Source organism: Cannabis sativa, chromosome 8 (genome assembly GCF_029168945.1).
Source record: "Cannabis sativa cultivar Pink pepper isolate KNU-18-1 chromosome 8, ASM2916894v1, whole genome shotgun sequence".
NCBI classification, from domain to species: Eukaryota; Viridiplantae; Streptophyta; class Magnoliopsida; order Rosales; family Cannabaceae; genus Cannabis; species Cannabis sativa.
Genome location: NC_083608.1, coordinates 6,993,619 through 7,013,223, shown reverse-complemented (window position 1 = coordinate 7,013,223; position 19,605 = coordinate 6,993,619). Strand labels below are relative to the sequence as shown.

The 19,605-nt window shown below is 37.7% G+C and overlaps 2 protein-coding genes and 1 non-coding gene across 3 annotated transcripts; 2 read left to right on the top strand and 1 right to left on the bottom strand.

Moving 5' to 3' along the window:
* Positions 1–686: 686 nt before the first annotated feature.
* Positions 687–1,211, top strand: LOC133030373 (uncharacterized). Its single transcript, XM_061103105.1, has 2 exons — positions 687–923; positions 1,023–1,211. Exons 1-2 carry the CDS (start codon positions 687–689, stop codon positions 1,209–1,211), a joined length of 426 nt encoding a protein of 141 aa, XP_060959088.1.
* Positions 1,212–4,848: 3,637 nt separating this feature from the next.
* LOC133030123 (aladin-like) lies at positions 4,849–8,084 on the bottom strand. The gene is made up of 9 exons (XM_061102342.1): positions 7,950–8,084; positions 7,794–7,849; positions 7,540–7,704; positions 7,186–7,300; positions 6,933–7,032; positions 6,614–6,793; positions 6,247–6,305; positions 5,749–5,836; positions 4,849–5,595 (listed from the first exon to the last, which is right to left on the bottom strand). The coding sequence occupies exons 1-9, from the start codon at positions 8,005–8,007 to the stop codon at positions 5,478–5,480; spliced, it is 939 nt and encodes a 312-aa protein (XP_060958325.1). The 5' UTR covers positions 8,008–8,084; the 3' UTR covers positions 4,849–5,477.
* Positions 8,085–19,064: 10,980 nt separating this feature from the next.
* LOC115708543 (small nucleolar RNA R71) lies at positions 19,065–19,171 on the top strand. Its single transcript, XR_004010034.2, has one exon. It is a non-coding gene; the product is annotated as a small nucleolar RNA R71 (small nucleolar RNA).
* Positions 19,172–19,605: the final 434 nt, after the last annotated feature.

The window sequence follows — 19,605 nt, the reverse complement described above, 5'->3', positions numbered from 1 at the left end:
TCCCAGGAGGGGAGTTGATCACCAAATAGAACTGGTGTCGGGTGCAAAGGCCCAAACTAAAGCACCTTACCGATTGTCTCCCCCAGAACTTAAGGAGTTGAAGAGGCAGCTAACGAAGATGTTGGAGGTAGAATTCATCAAACCATTAAAGGCACCTTTTGGTGCCCCCGTGTTGTTCCAAAAGAAGAAGGACGGGACCTTGAGGCTGATGCATATTAGACTACTTGCGCCCTCGACAAGGTGAGCATGCGCAACGGATACCCCATTTCCTTGATCGTGCCGTACTGTTTGACCCCGGACGAAGTGGAGCAAAAATACTTCACAAAATTGGACTTGAGATCGGGGTACTCATCGGGTTCGGATCGCGAGAAGAGGATGAACCCAAGACTACTTGTGTTACTCGGTATGGGAGCATTCGAGTTTCGGCGTCATCATAGTTTGGGTTGCCAAATGCACCGGCCACATTCTGTACACTTCAATGAACGAAGTACTTCCATGATGCCTTAGACAAGTTCGTGGTGGTGTACACGGATGATATCGTGGTCTACCCGGCGCCCGCACTTTAGAAGAGCATCGGGAACAACTTAGCAACGCGGTGTTTCGGAAGTTGAGGAAAGAGCGAGGTTGTATGTAAAAGCGGGAGAAGTGCTCTTTCGCTCGGGGAGAAGAGTATCGAGTTCAGCCAGATGGGTCATGTTGTAGAGCACGGGAAGATCACGTATAGATATGGAAAAGGTGCGGGCGATCCCGAGTGGACGACCCCGGCCAATGTGTGGAAACGATTACGCTCGTTTCTCGGTCTAGCCAATTACTATAGAAGATTTGTGGAGGGCTATTCGAAGAAGAGCGGCACCCATAACAAAGTTGTTGAAGAAGGGTGTTACATGGACGTGGTGCGCAGAAGTGCGAAGAAGCTTTCAGAAGTCTAAAAGAAGCCATGATCGAAGATCACGTATTAGCCACACACGATGTATACAAATAGCCCTTTGAAGTACGGACTAATGCGTCGGATTATGCCTTAGGAGGGAGTGCACTCATGCGGGAGGGCTACCCCGGTGGATTTGAGAGCGCGAAGCTTTCAGAACTGCGAAGGCGGTACCTTGCTGGCAAGAAAAAGAGCTCTGACGGCAGTTATTCATTGTTTTACGGACGTGGAGGCATTACTTGTTGGGGTCGAAGTTTGTGGTGAAGACGGACAATGCGGTTGTTAGCCATTTCCTCACGCTTGGATTTCCTAATCGGGCGGTGATGCTACATGAGTCGTAAGCGAGTTGATAGCCTTCAAAAAGGGTGTACGGCTAGCCAAGTGGGGTACACCCAATCGAGGAGGCGCGTCGGGGAGGAGACACACGGAGAAGGACCCAGTTGCAAAGAATATCATGACTCTCGCAAGAAAAGGAAAGACAACTCAAATTTGGGTAGAGGATGACCTCTTGTGGGCCAAAGGTGGGCGTTTGTTTGTTCTGAAGGCAGGCGATGCGAGGACGGCTGGCGCAGGTGAGTGTCATGACACATTGTGGGCGGGTCATCGAGAGTGGCATAGGACACATGCCCTTTTAAAGCATGGGCTACTATTGGCCACGAGATGCGGGAGGATGTGGTGGACTACACAAGGACTTGTCTCGTCTGCCAACGGGACCAAAGTAGAGAGACACCTGAAGCGCGGGATTGTTAGAACCATTGTCGATCCCAGAAGCGAGACCCATGGGAGAGTGTCTCGCTTGATTTCATTTCGAAGTTTGCTTAGAAGGGCGGGAGACTTGAATGCGATCTTGAGTAATCGTGGACGGATTTTCTAAGTATGCGAGACGGCTCGGCTTTTCTTGAGCATATAGTAAAGTACTAGGGAGTACCCCAAAATATAGTAAGTGACCGAGATCGAAGATTCACAGGGACTTGCTTGTCCGAATTATTTAAGCTTCTTGGGTCACAGATAAACATCTCCTCAAGCTACCATCCACAGACAGATGGGCAGACAGAAAGATTCAATGGGATGTTGGAGGAGTATTAGCGACACTTTGTCAATGCCAACCGGAAGAATTGGCCGCGACTCTTAGACGTAACTCGAATTTTGTTTCAGCTCTCGAGAAGAGTTCTTAATCGAAACAAGAGCCCTTTTGAAGTTGTGAATGGACAGCAACCACTGTTACCCCACACAGTGGATGAATACCACGGACGGAATCCGCGAGCCTTCAATTTTACGAAAAAATGGAAGAACACAAAGATTGCCCGAGCATACTGAGAAAGCTTCACGAAGAATGAAGAAGTGGGCGGATCGAAATGCGGCCGCCGGAGTTCAAGGCGGGTGACTTAGTGTTGATCAAGCGAGGCCGAACGATAGAGATTCTCGGGGGACAAGGACATCGGACTCGTACGCAAATACGAGGGCCCTGTTCCGATCATGCAAAATTGGCCTAACATCCTACAAAGTCAAACTACCTTCATGGATGAAGATACACCCGATCCTGCACGTCAGCAACCTCAAGCTGTATCATGAAAATCCAGAAGATCCAGCGCGCAACCAGTCTACCAGGGACGACATCAGCATTCAACGACGCGGCGAGCGACGGAGAACCGAAGAAATCCTTGCGGAAAGAGCTGTTCGTGTGAAGAAAAAGAAGAGAAAAGAGTCCACGGTCAAATGGAAGGGCCTTGCGATGACGAGATCGAGTTTGGAGAAGACGGAGGACTTGCGGCGGTTTATGCGAGAAGGCGAAGATCATGCGGCAAGTTCATCGAGGACGCCGAAAAAATTAAGTGGGGGAGAATGTGGGCGTGCGCCCCATGGCACACCACAGGGCCATTTTGTAACATGAGCATGCCTTGGTTCTTGATCATTAGTCAAGTCTTGCACCAGCCACCTCGTTGGGGTATTTTGTAACATGAGCATGTCTTCGTGCTTGATCATTAGTCAAGTCTTGCACCAAGCACCTCATTGGGATTGGAAGTCTTTTGTTGTTTAACTTTCTTTCTTTGTATTTCCACCCACATATGTATGGAGAGCTAAAATCATCTATGTTCCTGGAAATCCCTTAAAACCCCAATAAGCTCGGGGTGACCAGGTGACTTATGAAGCACCTTGTTACCAGCATGATAGGGGCCCAGCTGTGTACTCCCTTGCCCTATCGAAGGCTATATATTAATAAAATGATGTTTATCCATACTTACGGCATGTGTATATGGTCTTCGTGATGCCTATTTGTTGCCTTTGTTGGGCCATTGCATGCCATTTGTCTATATGTTTGCTTGTGGGTTGTGTGAGATTGGTCCTTGAGGACGCTTTGTGTTTGCTTGCTCATGCTTCTTGTTTGCACTCAACTTGTGCGAGACATATATCGTGCCTAACCTTTGAACTTGTTTGCCTGCAGGCGCATTTAGGCTAACTAGCTAGCTCGGTGTGTCGGCAAGTGCGCACGTCCCACCTTTTGGGAGTGTCCAAATAGAGCCCGTGACACACGGCATTGACATACTTTTGCATCTGTGTTTGGGCTTGTAACAAGTGCATGTGGATGGATTTCATCACGTATTGCATCTTGAGATTCCAGCAACGAGTCCACCGCAGAGACGATTGTTGTCCTGCTTTTGCAAGGTAGAAGGGGTGGTGTGTCGCAACCATAGAGAGCCTTGAATGGAGTACTTTTGAGGGAAGAACGATAAGAAGTATTGTACAAGAATTCTGCCCACGCCAACCACTTAGATCGCTTCTTGGAATTCTCATATGTGAAGCACCGAAGTTAAGTCTTTAAGCATCTATTGAGTATCTTGATTTGTCCATCCGTTTGAGAGTGGTCCCTTGGAGTTTGAACAAATGTTTCCAAAAGTTGTTGAGGAAAATTTTGTACGCGGACAACATCGATCATGTAATGCTCGGCCAGCATTGTATTTGTAAAGGGAAGTAAAAGCTTTATTAAAATGGTCATACTTGGTTAAACGGTCAACGCTGTAGTAAGTGTCCCAACCTGCTGATTTGGGAAGACCACTTGAAAAAGTCCATAATGATTTCGCCCAAAACTTAGCTGGCAGCGGGATTGGGTGTAAGAGACCAGCTAGGGTAGTCATTAGAGACTTAATTTGTTGACACAACGTGCAATGAGTAAGACAGTGTTGCAGATCAACCTTCATTCCTTCCCAAAACAATAAGATTGCACCTTTTTGTAAGTTTTAAGCTCATTGGCATGGCCCCCCATATGTGAACAATGAAAGTCCTACAAAATCAGGTTAATGAGGGGAGATTTCTTGGGACAAAGCATCAACCACTTCATTGAGAGTGACTGGTTAGTTTAGAAACTCTAATATCTGAATCAACGACTTGTTGTCCCAACAAAAACTTGACACTTTGATGGTCCTAGCGCACTATGAACTTGCAACCCAACAAATAAGGATGCCACTTGGCTACTGCATAGGCAATTGCCATGAGCTCTTTTTCTTATCAATGTTTAAAATTACGTTTTTTATTGTGCCCCTCACTTTGAGGTGAAAAAACTTCAGCATGGAGGAGAGAGGCATACGCCTCAGCCATGTGAGGCTGTAAAAACAGTGAGGCGCACAATTCAAATGAAAAACCAGATTTTAGGGTTTTTTTAGCTCATTTTCATTCAGCAACTTAAAAAAAGCCCAATAAATTTTAACTTAAAAAAACGGCCCAATAAAACACAATAAAATTAAATAAGAAACCTAATAAAACTCAAACAAACAAAGTAAACAAAAGGCCCTTGCAAAGTGCCCTTTCCCTCTAATTATAGACAGCAGCCTAAGACAAAAGACACGCCACTTCCGCCCTTTTAAAATAAGCTACAGCCACCAAGATCAATTAATAAAAAGAAATATTAGAAAAGGACAGCTAAGCTATTACTGAAATGATACAACTAGTACCTCCTCTTATATACAAATTGCATTGGTAGTCTAGCAATATATATATATACAAATATTGTTTTTGATATAAGAGAAAAAATGAAACTGACAGGATTCTAGTATCCTGTCAATACAAATCACACACAAACTACTGGAAAATACTTGTGTATTATTAAATACAGGGATTGGTAAGGCACCAAAGACTCATAACATATGGCTAGGAACAAAACAAGAAGAGGGTTAGTAGTCCCTGTCGTTGCAGGTCCTTCTCCTTCAGCACTTAATAAGTATACAAGGCTGAGTTAATTCAAGAGGCTCTCCTCTACAAAGAACAACCAAATTCTTCTCTACTCTTCCACGGATTCTCATTTCTCTATATACAATCCCCAAACCATCTCAACAGAGTCGTAACTAACTAATCACTGACACGGTGACACCTAACTAACTTGTTGATTTGTCAACTTCCTCCTTAGTCAGCCTTATTGGAGGGCTTATCAATCTTATCAGAAACACAATAATAAACCAAAATGGAAAGAAAATTATGCTATATTAAGAAACTCTCTTAGGGAGGAGGGCAAAAAAAAAAAAGCTAATTGCATGTGAGTTGAAAAACAAAGACTTTAAAATTAAAATCTTTCAGCCACAATTTTAAAATCAGCTTCCTTTACCATGACAAAACCGCTAGTTGAAGACCATGACTCAGATGTCCATGTGTTTGTCTCCCAAAGATAAAATGTACCATCACTGCAAAAAAAATCAAGATTATAATGAGCTAACAAACTGATTAGAACCATACTGATTAGCAACAACAACAACAAAGAAGAAGAAAAAAACCCTGATTAGCAGTTAACTAAGAGTAATACAGGTGGAGAATGCAGTTAACTTCGAGTAACATACAATTTAGCAGAAAAAAAATAATCTCCAGTTGGTGACCACTTAAGCATAGATATACCACCTAATCCTCGTCGAATGGGAGTCCCTGCACCTAAATGATGCAATAAAACAAACAAGTCACCATATGAACTTGAGGAAATAATCATTTCACCCATTAGTAAAGAAAATAATAGATTTGCACTAAGGCAAACACACACACACCATAAGAGTCCAGATAGTTAATGATATATAAGTACTATGAACAAAATATAAATAGTATAATGTGGATAAGATACCAAACTTTATATATAAAAAGAGGTGGGGTGGGAGAGAATCCAAATGACTTTCAAAAATTAAACCATAGAGAATTTGGCTGAACCACCTTATTTAAATAAACAAACACATACATATATCTATACATATATATACATATATAAGCCAGAAAAGGGTTGGTAAAAGAAAGCTTTTCGAGAGAGAGAGAGAGAGAGAGAGAGAGAGAGAGAGAGAGTTCAGTTGTAATACCTTGAGCAACATCCCATATGGTAAATGATGAGCTCTCAAATGACCCAGATGCGAGATATGTTGCTATAAATTAAGGAAAAATTAGAGATAATGCAATACTATACCCATTGAAGAGCTAATCCTTGAAAAACTATTTACATATATATGATGAGTAATCAATTGTCTCAAAAGAAAGAAAACAAACGAGAAAAAATGGGATTGTTTCTCTTTGCATGTTAAGTTCCTTAAGGAAGGGTTAGCTTCACTGTAATAAAAGATGAACTTTGCCGAAAAAGATTAACGAAGAGAAGATCAATCGCTACTAAGCTTTAATTGTATCATGTATAATATTAAAAAACATGAAGCCTTATAAAGTTGGTCTGGATATCTTCCATCTGGACTCCATGACAGCGCACTTATTTGCTCATCATTCTGACTTTTAAGAAAATCTGCCAGTATATATCTTATTCCAGAACCTCTGGATAAGGTTCCCAAGAATGAAGCAGCGCCAGACCTTACAGATGCTGCATTTCCAGGATAAGAGGCAACCCATATACAAATCCCACCCCTGAAATACAGTTTAATTGGATGGAAAAAATAAATAAAAAAAATCAGTTGTCCGCAGTGTTTTACATTAGAAAGTACCCTTCAACATGAACAAATAAATTTAAGAGACGAATGGCAAAAATAAAATGTATGATACTTGCTTGCAAGCTACAGCTAGTGCTCTCCCGCCGTTAGGCCTCCACTCAAGTAATTTAACATCCCGTTGAGAATCATTGCTCAAAATGCATGGTTCCTTCCCTTCTGTAACAATACAAATGAAAAACAGCATACAAATAAATTCAATATATAGCTTTTAAATTAAAGGTCTAATTACAAATGAAAACTCAACATAGAAGAAAACATAAATGTGCCAACAAAATAATGGAAAAGCCATTTTCTGGTTTAAAAACTTACCTGAATCTTCATAATCACGAACTATAACTTGATTTGACCCAGATATAAAGGCAATAATATGCTTATGTTGGTGCCAACTTACTCCCTGAAGATCAACTTTTGGTAATAAGCTCACCTGTGAAATTTGTCATATGAGATGAAAACACAAAATTAGTGAACCTTCAACTACTTTTTATTGGCAAGGCTTGGTGATTCTTGATTTTCTTGATTCTTGATTTTCTTGACTATCTCAATGTTTTTAACACTGTCATTATAAGAAACAAAGGTAAGCCTAGACCCACTAATAAGTTCTCAAACATCTTCAATCAAAACTATAAAACAAATGAATAAAACACAAGAGAGAAGTGAGCTGACGTCATTAGGATGAAAAAGGCGTTTGAGGGAGTCATTCACTATCTCCTGCAATGTTGCTACAATACCCTTTCTTTCCACTGTGCCAAGTGGCTCTGCATCAAGCTCCGGACTCGGCGGTCGTACCGGCTGGTCCAACTGAAACACCACCGGACTGAACACCGTCCCCTGCATACAACAACAACAACAACATCATTAATCTAAAAGCCTCAAATATTTTTGACAAAACCAAACACAGGAGAATCAGGAGGTCTAACCAGAAGTTTTCCGTAAGTTTCCTTGGCTCGATCGTCAGAAAGATTCTCAGCAGTGACTGTGATGGAGGGTAAACCACATGAAATTTTTTAGCAAACAACAACTAAAAAAAAAAAACACAGACAAAGACAAAGAAGGAAGAGGAGCAAAGGACATACTGAGGTCTCGATTGATTTCGCAAATGGTGAGTGAACCTGGATTCGGAAAAGATGGCATTGTTGTTTAGTATAAAAAGAAATTGTAGGCTGTAGGGATTTTTCTCCTTTTGATCAAAAGAATTGGTTTATTGGGTTTAGTACGGAGCATCTCCAATAAAATAAGTAGAAATTTAAAAAAATTGTAAGAGTGTATTTTTTATGACATAAATAAATAATAATGGTTTTTTTTATTTTTATACTTTAAAATATCTTTTTTACGTTTTTACGGAATTACATAAAAATTTTTATACAACTAATAGAGTCGTAACCAAAAATTATATAGCAACCCACATAAAAATTACCAAAGAAACCACTTCAGAAACCCAAACCATAAATTTAAAAAAAAAAATAATAATAATCTATGAGATACTTCCTCTAAATAATATTATGGGATTATAGATATTAAGGCAAATTTACACGGTATACTAACTTTTGCCATTTTTTTTACAAAAATGCGTCGGGCGGTATTTTTACTTTTTTGTGTTTTTTTATAAGTTTCATCTTTCTTGCAATATCTTGTGTTAAGTTTTCAACCTTTGGTATTTTTTAGTTGTTCTCTTGTTGTTTTGAGTTGTTCTGTTTTGTGTTTTATTGGTGTTTTATAAAAACACAGTATTTTTGAAAACTTTTCTGTGTGACAGTATTTTTATAAAAGTTAACCCAAATTCCAGTATTTTTGTAAATCTCCCTTTTTTTTATTTTTTTTTTACATTTATATGGGCTTTTTATGGCATATTTTTATGGAAATCTCATATTTGTAATATAATAATAAGTTTCATAGGAAAAGTCATAGGCGCCACAAGAATGGTGATACGTGGAGTCCCCTTGGAGCATGCGGTCGGGAAGATAGATGATCGAGGCTCAAATTTGTACATTTTTTTTTTGAAAAGGAAACGATACGGGTTAAAATAACAAAAGTAACAAAGTTACGCAAGCGGAGGAGGATTTTCTTCCATACATAACGATTCATTGTCTATCCTAAGGGTATGCGAGAGATACCCCAGGAGAAGGCTAGACAATAAAACCATAATATCGAAAAGAAAACCTGGCGAGAGTTGTCACTTAGATCCACTTGAGTAGAACACCTACAAAATAAAGAGAAAAAATTAATACATAATAAATATTTAATAAAAAAAAATGAAATTTCCATTACAAAAAAATAAAATAAAATATGAAACTTTATGTAAATAGTCACAGAATTCTCTAATGTAAATACTAGAAATTATCTATTGCGACGGTGAAATTCTACACATACATTTGATGTGTTATCATTAGATTAAACTAACCTTACAAAATCAAACCTAGTCATATAATAACTTTACAAATACTAAAAACTAGCCATATGTTAGCCTTATAAAACTAAAACTAGTTATACTAGCCTTACAAAATTTAAATTAGCCATATTGGCCTTACAAAACCAAAAACTAGCCATACTAGTCTTACAACACCCAAAATTTAAACTAGCCATGCGGCTCAAATTTGTACATTTTTAAGCCTTCAATTATGCATATAAAATTAATATAAATTAAATATTTCATAATTTTAATGGTAAATTTATTTTTATTGAAAATATTTAATTTACTTTAATTTTATGTTATTTTTCAAGAAAAGTGATAAAAAGAAAATACAAAATCCCAATTTCGAAAGGCCCATAAAGACAATGCAATATCATCAACATCACCAACATGGCCTAAGTTCCATACTACATGTGATAAACCTAAGCTACATATGATACATTCAATTAAGTGGATTATTTCTCCATACGTGGACTTGATTTCATCGAGGCCCATATGCTTTAAAGTTTCAAGATGAAAGGCCCAAATATTGAATCCAAATGATTATCCACTAATTCTAAGGGAAACTTACAAAAATGCGGAATTTAAGTTAATTTTTACAAAAATACTGTCACACAGAAATCTTTACAAAAATACATGTTTAATAAAACAACTAGTAAAACACAAAGCGGAAACATTGACTCGAAAACAACTGATAAAACACCGGTAAAACACCGGTAGAACACCGGTGAAAACTTAACACGGTATCTTGCGAGTATGAAACTTATAAAAAAACACGGTAAAAAAGTAAAAAATACGCACAGCGGTATTTTTGTAAAAAAATGGCAAAAGTTAGTACACCATGTAAATTTCCCAATTCTAATGGGACGACGATTCCATCCTCGACATTTAGTGTGCGTGATCCCGGCCCACGTAGCTCCAATACATGCCATACGTCCGGGTGTCTCCCGACTACTCAAACCACGATGCACGTTCTCGGCATTTATAAAGAAGTTCCTTTAAGTGGCTCATGTTCTTCCATTTAGTTCAACATTCGGTGCCACTAACACCACTAAAAAGTGTGAAAATACCGAGTTTTAGGGAGCATTTTGGCTACATAAATAGGATGCATTAAGGGGAGCAAAATAATCGGATTTTCTTTAGAGTTATTATACCAAAATTGTGTCTTTTCTTTCCATCTTCTTTATTTTGCTTTATTAATTTTAGTGTAAAGACAATGCCTTTTCTAGGCTAATTTCTTTGGCAAGACTCGGAGTGTAAGTTCATGCAATTTTTTATTCTTAATATATTGTTTCTCTTTGTTCTTCATTTTTACATTTGTTATATTAAATTTCTCTTAACTTCTTAATTGCACTTTAAATTTAATAGTACCTTTTATATAAGTTCGATCATGTTTTTTTATGTAAGTTAGGCTATTAATTATTAGAGTGTTTATTATATTATATGATTTTTACACGCATTCTAGGTGGTATTTTGTCGATGTAAATTATATAATATGATAGTATTATTAGAAGTAGTATTAATTTAATTAGTGAACATATTTTTCTAGTGAGCTTAATTATACACATTTTCCAACTATAATTAATGGTGTAGAATTATAGTTAAGGTTAAAGAATCAATTTTATCAGGAAAATATAATTGCATGTACGAAGCTTGTGTCTTCCATAATCATTTTCTGATCACTTCTCATTTTAATTACTTGTTTAATTTTTAAAGATCATTTTCTCAATATTCTCATCATATTCAAGGTTCATATTTTATTCTCGTAAAATTACTAACTGTCCTTTTGAGTGTATTTTTCCTCCACTGTGGATACGACATATAGTCAGTTTACTACGCGACGCGCGATGTAACTAATTGGGGCGACATCAATAGGCCAAGCGGGATGCCTCGGCGGCACATCTGAGTAAGATATTCATCGATCGTGCGAGCACTGACAACACTTAGCGAATTCGGCTTTTGCATCATGAGTCATCGGCTCGATGCCTATAACTCGGGGATCAACTTACGTGGATACGGCATACACACGATCCCGCACATCGGTGTACTCGGCCTCGATCCCACGATCCTTGCATTCAACATTGATCACACGATCTTCTGTTTATGCGCATTGTAACGAGAGAGGAAACTCTTTCTCCTCAAGTTTCCCGGCCACATAAATAGTGAGGTATGTTCCCCCCCCCCCCCCATTTACGCAAACGACCAAGAGATTGAAAGTCGATACGTAGCTAAGCTAAGACTATATTATTATTTAAGAATTATATATTTAGAGATACTGTTGTAAAAGCTATAAGAAAAGGAATCTTCTTCCTTGTTCTTGAGTCAATACAAATAACGAGGATTAGGCTATTACCGAACTGCTCGAGGCTGAACCTCTATAAAATTCTTGTGTCTTATTATTGTTTTATTATATATTCGTTACGACATATCATTTATCGCTTATCAAAAAGACTCATTGTCGTTGGCTAAAAGCGAAGTCAACAATAACAATGGATAATGAATAGCGTATTGTTGTGAAAATTATATTGCTTTATAATTGCGCAAGTGTACACAATCACAAACAAGTAATACAATGATAAGTAATCAAAGTTCGTCTCCACATGGACTTTTTACTAAATAATGCAAAATCAACTAAGAGCAATTCCAAGAATTTCAAATAAAAATAAAACAAAGTAACAAATTAATTCAAGAGAAAAATTTATAACCTTAATTCTAGACTTGAGAAACAATTTTTTAAACTAAATACACTAAAAATAAGAAGTTAAAAGTGATTAGAGTGGTGATAATTTCAGATTTTGAAAATAGACTTGGGTGATTAATTTCCACTTGTATGTCCCAGTTGATACAACAATGACCCAACAATGACTCAGCAATCCTGGCAGAGTTAACAAATTTAAAAAAAAACCAGCAAGCTTTTTCCAAAACTTGCAATAAATCATTCATAATCTCAACAATGCATTCCTACATCAGATGATCACAAATAGTCCAATAAAGCATCAAATCCTTAGTTATGCATGGTAGCAAAATATGCCTATTTCACTACTAATTAATACCTAAAAGAAAAGGTAAAAATCATGCATCAATTAGAGGGGTTCAACTAGGTCTTACTTTTCCAAGTAAGATCTAGCTTGCTAAATGTTAAAGATGGCCAAAAATTAACATTCAATCAACATTTCATCACACCTAATTGAACTAAGACAAGATTACTTAATCATTGCAAAATCAAAATACTAGTCCATACAAGGGTTCAAACCACCCAAATCTCAAATATTTTAGTTCATAGCTGAAATTAAAAGCATCAAACCAGAAAATGAAATGTTCATGGAGTTAAAGAGAAAACTAGAGAGTAGAAAATGATACAAAATGAAGAGGAGAGCAAGAGAAATGAGTTTGAAGCTCAAATCCTCTCTTTGTAGGTTGCCTTCTTCTCCTTCTTCTTAGTCTTCTTCTTTGTACTCTCTCCCTTCTCTTTTTTCTGTACTTAGATTTTCTTTTCTCTGAAATTTTCGTACCGACCTTTCAAAGTGCGGCCACGCTTTCTATTACATCCTTCTTTCTCTTTTGCTCCCCAATTAGGGTACTAAAGTTTACCACTAATTGGAAATCAAAGTCATGGTCCACTTGCCACTTCATTTTCCACCTATTAGTTGAGTCATTGGCCACATTTTTCGCCACCTCGGCTCATTTTTCTCTTCATTAATGCCGGTTGGACTTTACTGCCAAAATATATTTGCGGGGCAGCAATTGCTACGCTATGATTGCTATAGCAATGCCAGTCAACAATAAGCATTTTTCTGCTCATTTTCCTCCTTGTCCCAAACATTTCCAAATACCTATTCTTGCATTTTTTCTACTTAATACACATAAGAGCAACAACATAAGTCTATTTAACACTTACTAACACACACACTTCCATATATTGCAAAGACACAACAAACTAAACACAATTACATAATATGGACACTAATTACTCTATTATTTAACTTAAAATTCAAGTTTAAAGATATCAAAATAACTCTAAATCTTAGAGTTATCAACACCCCAAACTTAGAATCTTGCTCGTCCTCGAGCAATTGCAAGCACCTACAAAAATAAAACACAATAACAAATTTTACACAAAGACTCGACACCTGAGACAAATGAGAGATTTCATAGGAATTCAAGTTGGCCTAGCGAACATTGATGCTCTCAGAAAAAATGGAATTAAATGGAATAGGAAAATGTGTTTGTCGTAGCTTTATATGCTGCCCCTTTAAAGTTTTCTCATTGGATAACATTAATACCTCCCCAAAGTCACCTACTCAACAATTTATACAAGTATGCCCCACCAAAACTTTGAACTATCCTACAACTACCTTAACTTCTTTTTTTTTTTCATTCATTTCAGCTCCATAAGTTGGATTAGTGCACTCCTCTCCACTAATGTAGTCTAAACTTATCCCTTGATCAATAGGACTTTACTAGGGTTGTAATGTTAGGCTTGGGTTAGGGTATGGTAAAGGATGTATTTAAGCTAGCTCAACACCTAACTACTTCACTTGTCAAAAACCGAGCCTCTTCCTTATGATTTTTTTTTCTTGACTCACTTCCCTAATTCATTGTACTCACAAGTACTTGGCATTGAAATAGACTTCTCTTGCTATGTTTATTCTTTTCTTTTTTTTTTGAACTAAAATGGGGGGAACACCCCAAACTTAGTTGCAAGCACACTTTTTTTTTCATTGCTGATTTTTTTTCATTAGAAAGAAATTTATTACTATATTATATTTATATAATAGATAGCAAGAGAAGGTTAATTGAAAGTGGATAATAATGTACTTTGTGAGCTAATTCCCCCACCCCAAACTTACAACCCAACATTGTCCCCAATGTGGCTAAAAGTATAACCTTGAATTAGCTCACCACAAGTTGCACTCACCGCACTCACCCCAAACTTAATGTGAAACTTGGCTCTTGACAAGTGAGCAATTAAGTTAGGACGTATGTGGAAATGCAAATTAGGATTGGCGATAGATGTATGATTGGGTTGCACAACAAAAAGAGGCTAAACGGCTCAAACTTGGGTGACTAGGGAAAAATTGATTTTACAGGGAAGGTTAGAAAGGCTCAAACGTCCAAAGATGGCCTAAATCATTTCTAAGGGACAAGTCTAGCTAGGATTTCGCTTCAAGGAGACGCACTAACCAATTCTAGATGCTAAAAGTATATATGTGAAGCAATCGTATGAAAAATGCAAAGCATGGTGGAAAAATAAAAGTATAAACTAGTGAGGAGAGACTAAAGAGAAACATCCATAATATCCAATAATTCAGCATGAAAAGGCAACAAATAAATTAGGCAGCAACAATAATGGAATGAGCGGAAAGTATCATCATCGAGCAGAACACTAGGCCACAGAAAAACTCATAAATCTCTCAATGTCAAACTAACAATCACATAAACGACATAAAATAAAAGTTCCAAACACAAAAGACAACACACAATTAGCACAATACAAACTAAAAAACGACACATAACAAAAAAATATAAAATAGCTTAGGTATTAGAAAACTCCCTCTACTCGGAGTCCTCGTGGGGCTCCTGCGTATTCGAAAGGCGATGGTCCACCCCACGGGTCTAGAACGTGTTGAGGGAAGTCCGGAAACTTAGGATCAAATCGTGGCGTCACCCTCTTGAATGTTAGGCATTTTTCTTTGGTTGAAGACTACACAGCCACAAATTCCCCTCTTCTTTTCTCTTTTTAAAATTTGTCCAGCACCACACCACTAATTTTTTTTTTACCACCACTCCAATCTATCCAAGATCACAACAATAATTTTAAAACTACTCCAACTATTTCAGCACACTTCACCAACTTCAAAAGTCACCCACACTCAACCCAACTACTCGGATTGCACATTCCCACAATATATATATATATATATTAAAATCTATCCACACACCAAACCAATGTTGGAATTTATTTTACCAGGATCTTAAATCTACTCACAAGTATATTTATTAACATCCTAAATATGAACTTTCTAAAACGATGAAATAAACACGTATCACCAACTTCAAAAGTCACCCACACTCAACCCAACTACTCGGATTGCACATTCCCACAATATATATATATACATATTAAAATCTATCCACACACCAAACCAATGTTGGAATTTATTTTACCAGGATCTTAGATCTACTCACAAGTATATTTATTAACATCCTAAATATGAACTTTCTAAAACGATGAAATAAACACGTATAAAGTTTAAGAAACCTTACATTGGGTGCAGCGGAATTAAATAACTCATTCCGTTCAGATCTCTAACCCTTGTATCCTTTACGTAGCGAGTATTATCAAGATGCGAACACTGGATTTCTTTCTACGAATCCTTGATCTTTGAAACTCCTTTGCTGATGATCTTTCTTCACGATCTTCCTTACTATGATTGAGGTATTGCTTGCTGTGTGTGGGCACTACTCTAATCACTAAGGTAATTTCGAAATTCTAAGGAAGAAGAGAGAGAGAGAGTGGCGGCCAAGGTAGAGAGAGAAAGGCTCAGGTTTTCTGATTCAGAAGTGTAATTTTCCTGAAGCCTTCACTACCTATTTATAGCATTCCACTAGGGTTAGGTTTGAATTATTTGGCATTAAAATAATGAAAATATCAGTTTAAAATGACTACAAAAGTGGCCAGCTATGGCTTGATGGATTTGGGCCTTGCTTTTTGCAATTTTGCAATTTTAACACTTTTGTATCTGATATTCTCAAAAATGCCAATTTTCTAATTCAACCATTTAAATGCCAATTCTAACTATTTAATAACTATAAATAATTATTAAATAATATTGTCATTAATCATATTTATTAATTGAACTATAAAAAGTATCATAATTAACAAATATGCCCCTATTAACTCTTTCCTTACAATTTCGCCCTTACTTAGTGAAAATTTCACAAATAGACATAGTCTAATTTGTGAATTATAATTGATTAATCAAAACCAATTACATGAGTCTTACAAACAATATTATCTCAACTAGTGCGGGGACCATAGGTCTATATAGCAGAAGCTTCAATAAGTAGATCAAGAATTTAGCAGCTTAAAATTCACTAACTTATTAATTCTTCGTTGAATCCACGCATAGAACTTAGAATTGCACTCTCAGTATATAGAATGCTCTATATGTTCCACCATATAGACGCATCATTAGTTATCTATTGTTATAATCCTAATTTGATCAATGATCCTACATATGAATGGTCTACCTTTGTAAAGGGATTAGATTACGTAACACCTACTATGTATTTTATCCTTAAAACACTTGACCCCGTATAAATGATATTTCAGCTTATGTGAAATGAGTACTCCACCATTTATGTTCGTTTGGTCAAGCTCGAAGGAGATCATCCTTTGCTTACTATTCGCCAGATGGAAGCTATAGATTCCATGTTTATGTTCGCGCTCCCAGCTCAATTGCACTACGTGTTCCCAAAATGTACGTATCACCACGACCTAAAAGTAGGCTTAACTAACAAATCAAAGAACACGAATAGCCTTTCAAGATTGAGCCTAATCATAACAGGATTAAGAACATTTGATCTAGGATCAACTTGGCGATATTGACTTGAATAGATTTTACGGTAAGTTTAATTAAATCTAAGTCGAAGTTCAATATCGGTCCTTTCAGAATGCATACTCCATGCATCCAACACAAACTTTACTTTAACCAATGTTTGGAAAGAACATAGCATTTCTCCAAATGCAAGTAAACTCTTGTTGTAAATTATCATATCGGTAAAACCACATGTGCGATAAATCTAGGAAACTTTATTCACATAGTCATTTTTACTTTTCAATGTGATGACGCCGATAAACATGATCGAAGTATGTGAAAAGGGTTTAAGATGAATTTATAAATCAAATAGACAAGCAATTGATAAAGTGAACCAAAACATACACAAATGAATGAAAAATACTTCTGTTTCTTTATTGATGTTGAATAAAATAGATTACATTGAAATGGAGTTTTATTTAGGGCATAAAACCTAACAATTTCTTTAAGGGGAATCTTCTTTGTCACCTTCTTACTAACTTTGAATTTGGACTCCTCAACCATGTTAGGATCCATATCTCCAATTGCTAAGCATTCTCCTAATGCATCTAGAGCACGTATGGGATGGAAAACCTTGAATGTGGCTTGCTCATCTTGAGCTCTCATGGTGAGCTCTCCTTTTTCAACATCTATCAAAGTCCTTCCTATGGCAAGAAATGGCCTCCCTAAAATGATTGGAACTTCCCTATCTTCCTCATAGTCAAGAATAATGAAGTCCACCGGAAAGATGAACTTATCTACTTGTACCAAAACATCTTCAATTTTTCCATCTGGATGAGCCATGGAACGATCCGCTAATTGCAAAGTAACGGTGGTTGGCCTTGCTTCTGCAATTCCCAACTTCTTGAAAATACACATGGGCATGAGATTAATGCTTGCACCCAAAATCACATAAGGCTCTTCCAACATCCCGTCCCCCAATAGAACAAGGGATTGTAAAACTACCAGGATCCTTCAACTTCGGTGGAATCTTACTTTTCAACATGGCGCTGCATCCTTCGGTAAGGGCTACAGTTTCAAACTCCCCCAACCTCCTTTTCTTCGTCAAAATGTCTTTTAAGAACTTGACATAATTCGGCATTTGCTCCAATGCTTCCACCAAGGGAATATTGATATGGAGGCTTCAAAACATCTAAGAACTTCTTGAATTGCCCATCTTCTTCTTTGTTTTCAAAATCTTTGAGGAAATGGAAGGGGTGGTTTAGGACTAGAACATACTAGTGCGGATTCTTGTGTCGGGTTGCGACCACTTTGCTATATCAAGCGGGTGCAGTATCGGTAAATTCTGACAGGCGAGTTTTTTACTCAATTTTTCGTCGATTTGGATTGAAGTGGGCTCCCCACTACCCTTTATTTCCTCCTCAGAATTTTTCAGATGCTTGCCACTCCTCAAGTGAATGGATTTGCATTGTTCCTTCCCATCCCTCCTTGGATTTTCCGTGTCACTAGGCAAAGAACCTTGCGGCCTAGCTTTTAATTCATTGGCAAAATGTCCAAGTTGCAACTCTAAGTTTCGAAGAGAGGCAACTTGACTTTGTATCACCGCATCATTTTTGGCCATATAATCCCGCATTGGACTCTCCAAAGAACTTGGTTGGGAATTTTGAGCATGTTGTGAATGTCGCGGTTGTTGTGAAAAACCCAGTGGATATGCTTGTCTTCCTTGAGCTAGTGCGGTGCTTGAGCTTGCTCCTTGACCCCCCAAGACAAATTAGGATGATTCTTCCATGCTTGATTGTAAGAATTTGAGAATGCCCCATTGTTTCTATTAAAATTCTGATTTCCCATGTAACAAATGGAGTCTGGATTAGATGGACACTTCTCAAACGCATGCCACTTCTCCTGAAAACACACATGAGATATCATCACTTTGAATGGCGACGGTTGGTTGAATATTTTTAGAGTTCCCCATGCTCAAATTCTTCAAAACATTCGTCATGGAAGCCATTTGAGCTTTCAAAGCCGTTATTGCATCCACTTCAAGAACCCCCGCCACTTTTCTACTACCTGGAGCTCTTGTGTTGGACCATTGGTAATTGTTACTTGCAATGGTCTCCAAAATCTCAAATGCTTCGTTGTATGACTTCGACAAAATAACACCATTGGCTGATGCATCTAGCACCATTCGAAAAGTTGCATTCAAGCCATTATAAAAAGTCTCCATCTGAATACAATGCGGAATGCCATGATGTGGACACTTTCGCAAAAGTTCCTTAAACCTCTCCCATGCATCACTTGTGGACTCATCTTCAAGTTGTTGAAAAGACATGATCTCACTTCTGAATTTTGCATTTCTAGTAGGAGGAAAGTATTTTCTCAAAAACTTCTCAGCAAGGTCATTCCAATTGGTAACAGAATCAGGAGGTTAAGTGTTGAGTCATGATCTAGCTCGGTCTCGCAGTGAGAATGGGAATAGCTTCAACCTTAGCACCTCTTCACTTACTCCTTGGATCTTGAAAGAATCACTCACCTCCAAAAATGAACGGAGATGGAGGTGAGGATCTTCAGTTGGCATCCCGCTGAATTGCCCCACGGTTTGGAGCATTTGAAACATCAACGGCTTGAGCTCGAACTACGGTGCTTGTATTTCGGGCCTCACGATGCACAGGATTGAGCTCATTAAACATGGGGGCAGCATACTCCCTTATAGCCCTTGCTCGATCATACTGCAATATGATGGGATTAACAATTTGTTGAGCAATCCCATCATCATCGAATTCT

Excerpts from the sequence above, each read along its gene's own strand:
- LOC133030373 (XM_061103105.1), top strand. The coding sequence starts at position 687 with ATGGGTCATGTTGTAGAGCACGGGAAGATCACGTATAGATATGGAAAA. Across the intron at positions 924-1,022 it reads GTGCGAAGAAGCTTTCAGAA|GAGGGAGTGCACTCATGCGG; the intron begins GTCTAAAAGAAG and ends ATTATGCCTTAG.
- LOC133030123 (XM_061102342.1), bottom strand. The coding sequence starts at position 8,007 with ATGCCATCTTTTCCGAATCCAGGTTCACTCACCATTTGCGAAATCAAT. Across the intron at positions 7,850-7,949 it reads CGAAATCAATCGAGACCTCA|TCACTGCTGAGAATCTTTCT; the intron begins GTATGTCCTTTG and ends CCTCCATCACAG. Across the intron at positions 7,705-7,793 it reads AAACTTACGGAAAACTTCTG|GGGACGGTGTTCAGTCCGGT; the intron begins GTTAGACCTCCT and ends TGTTGTATGCAG.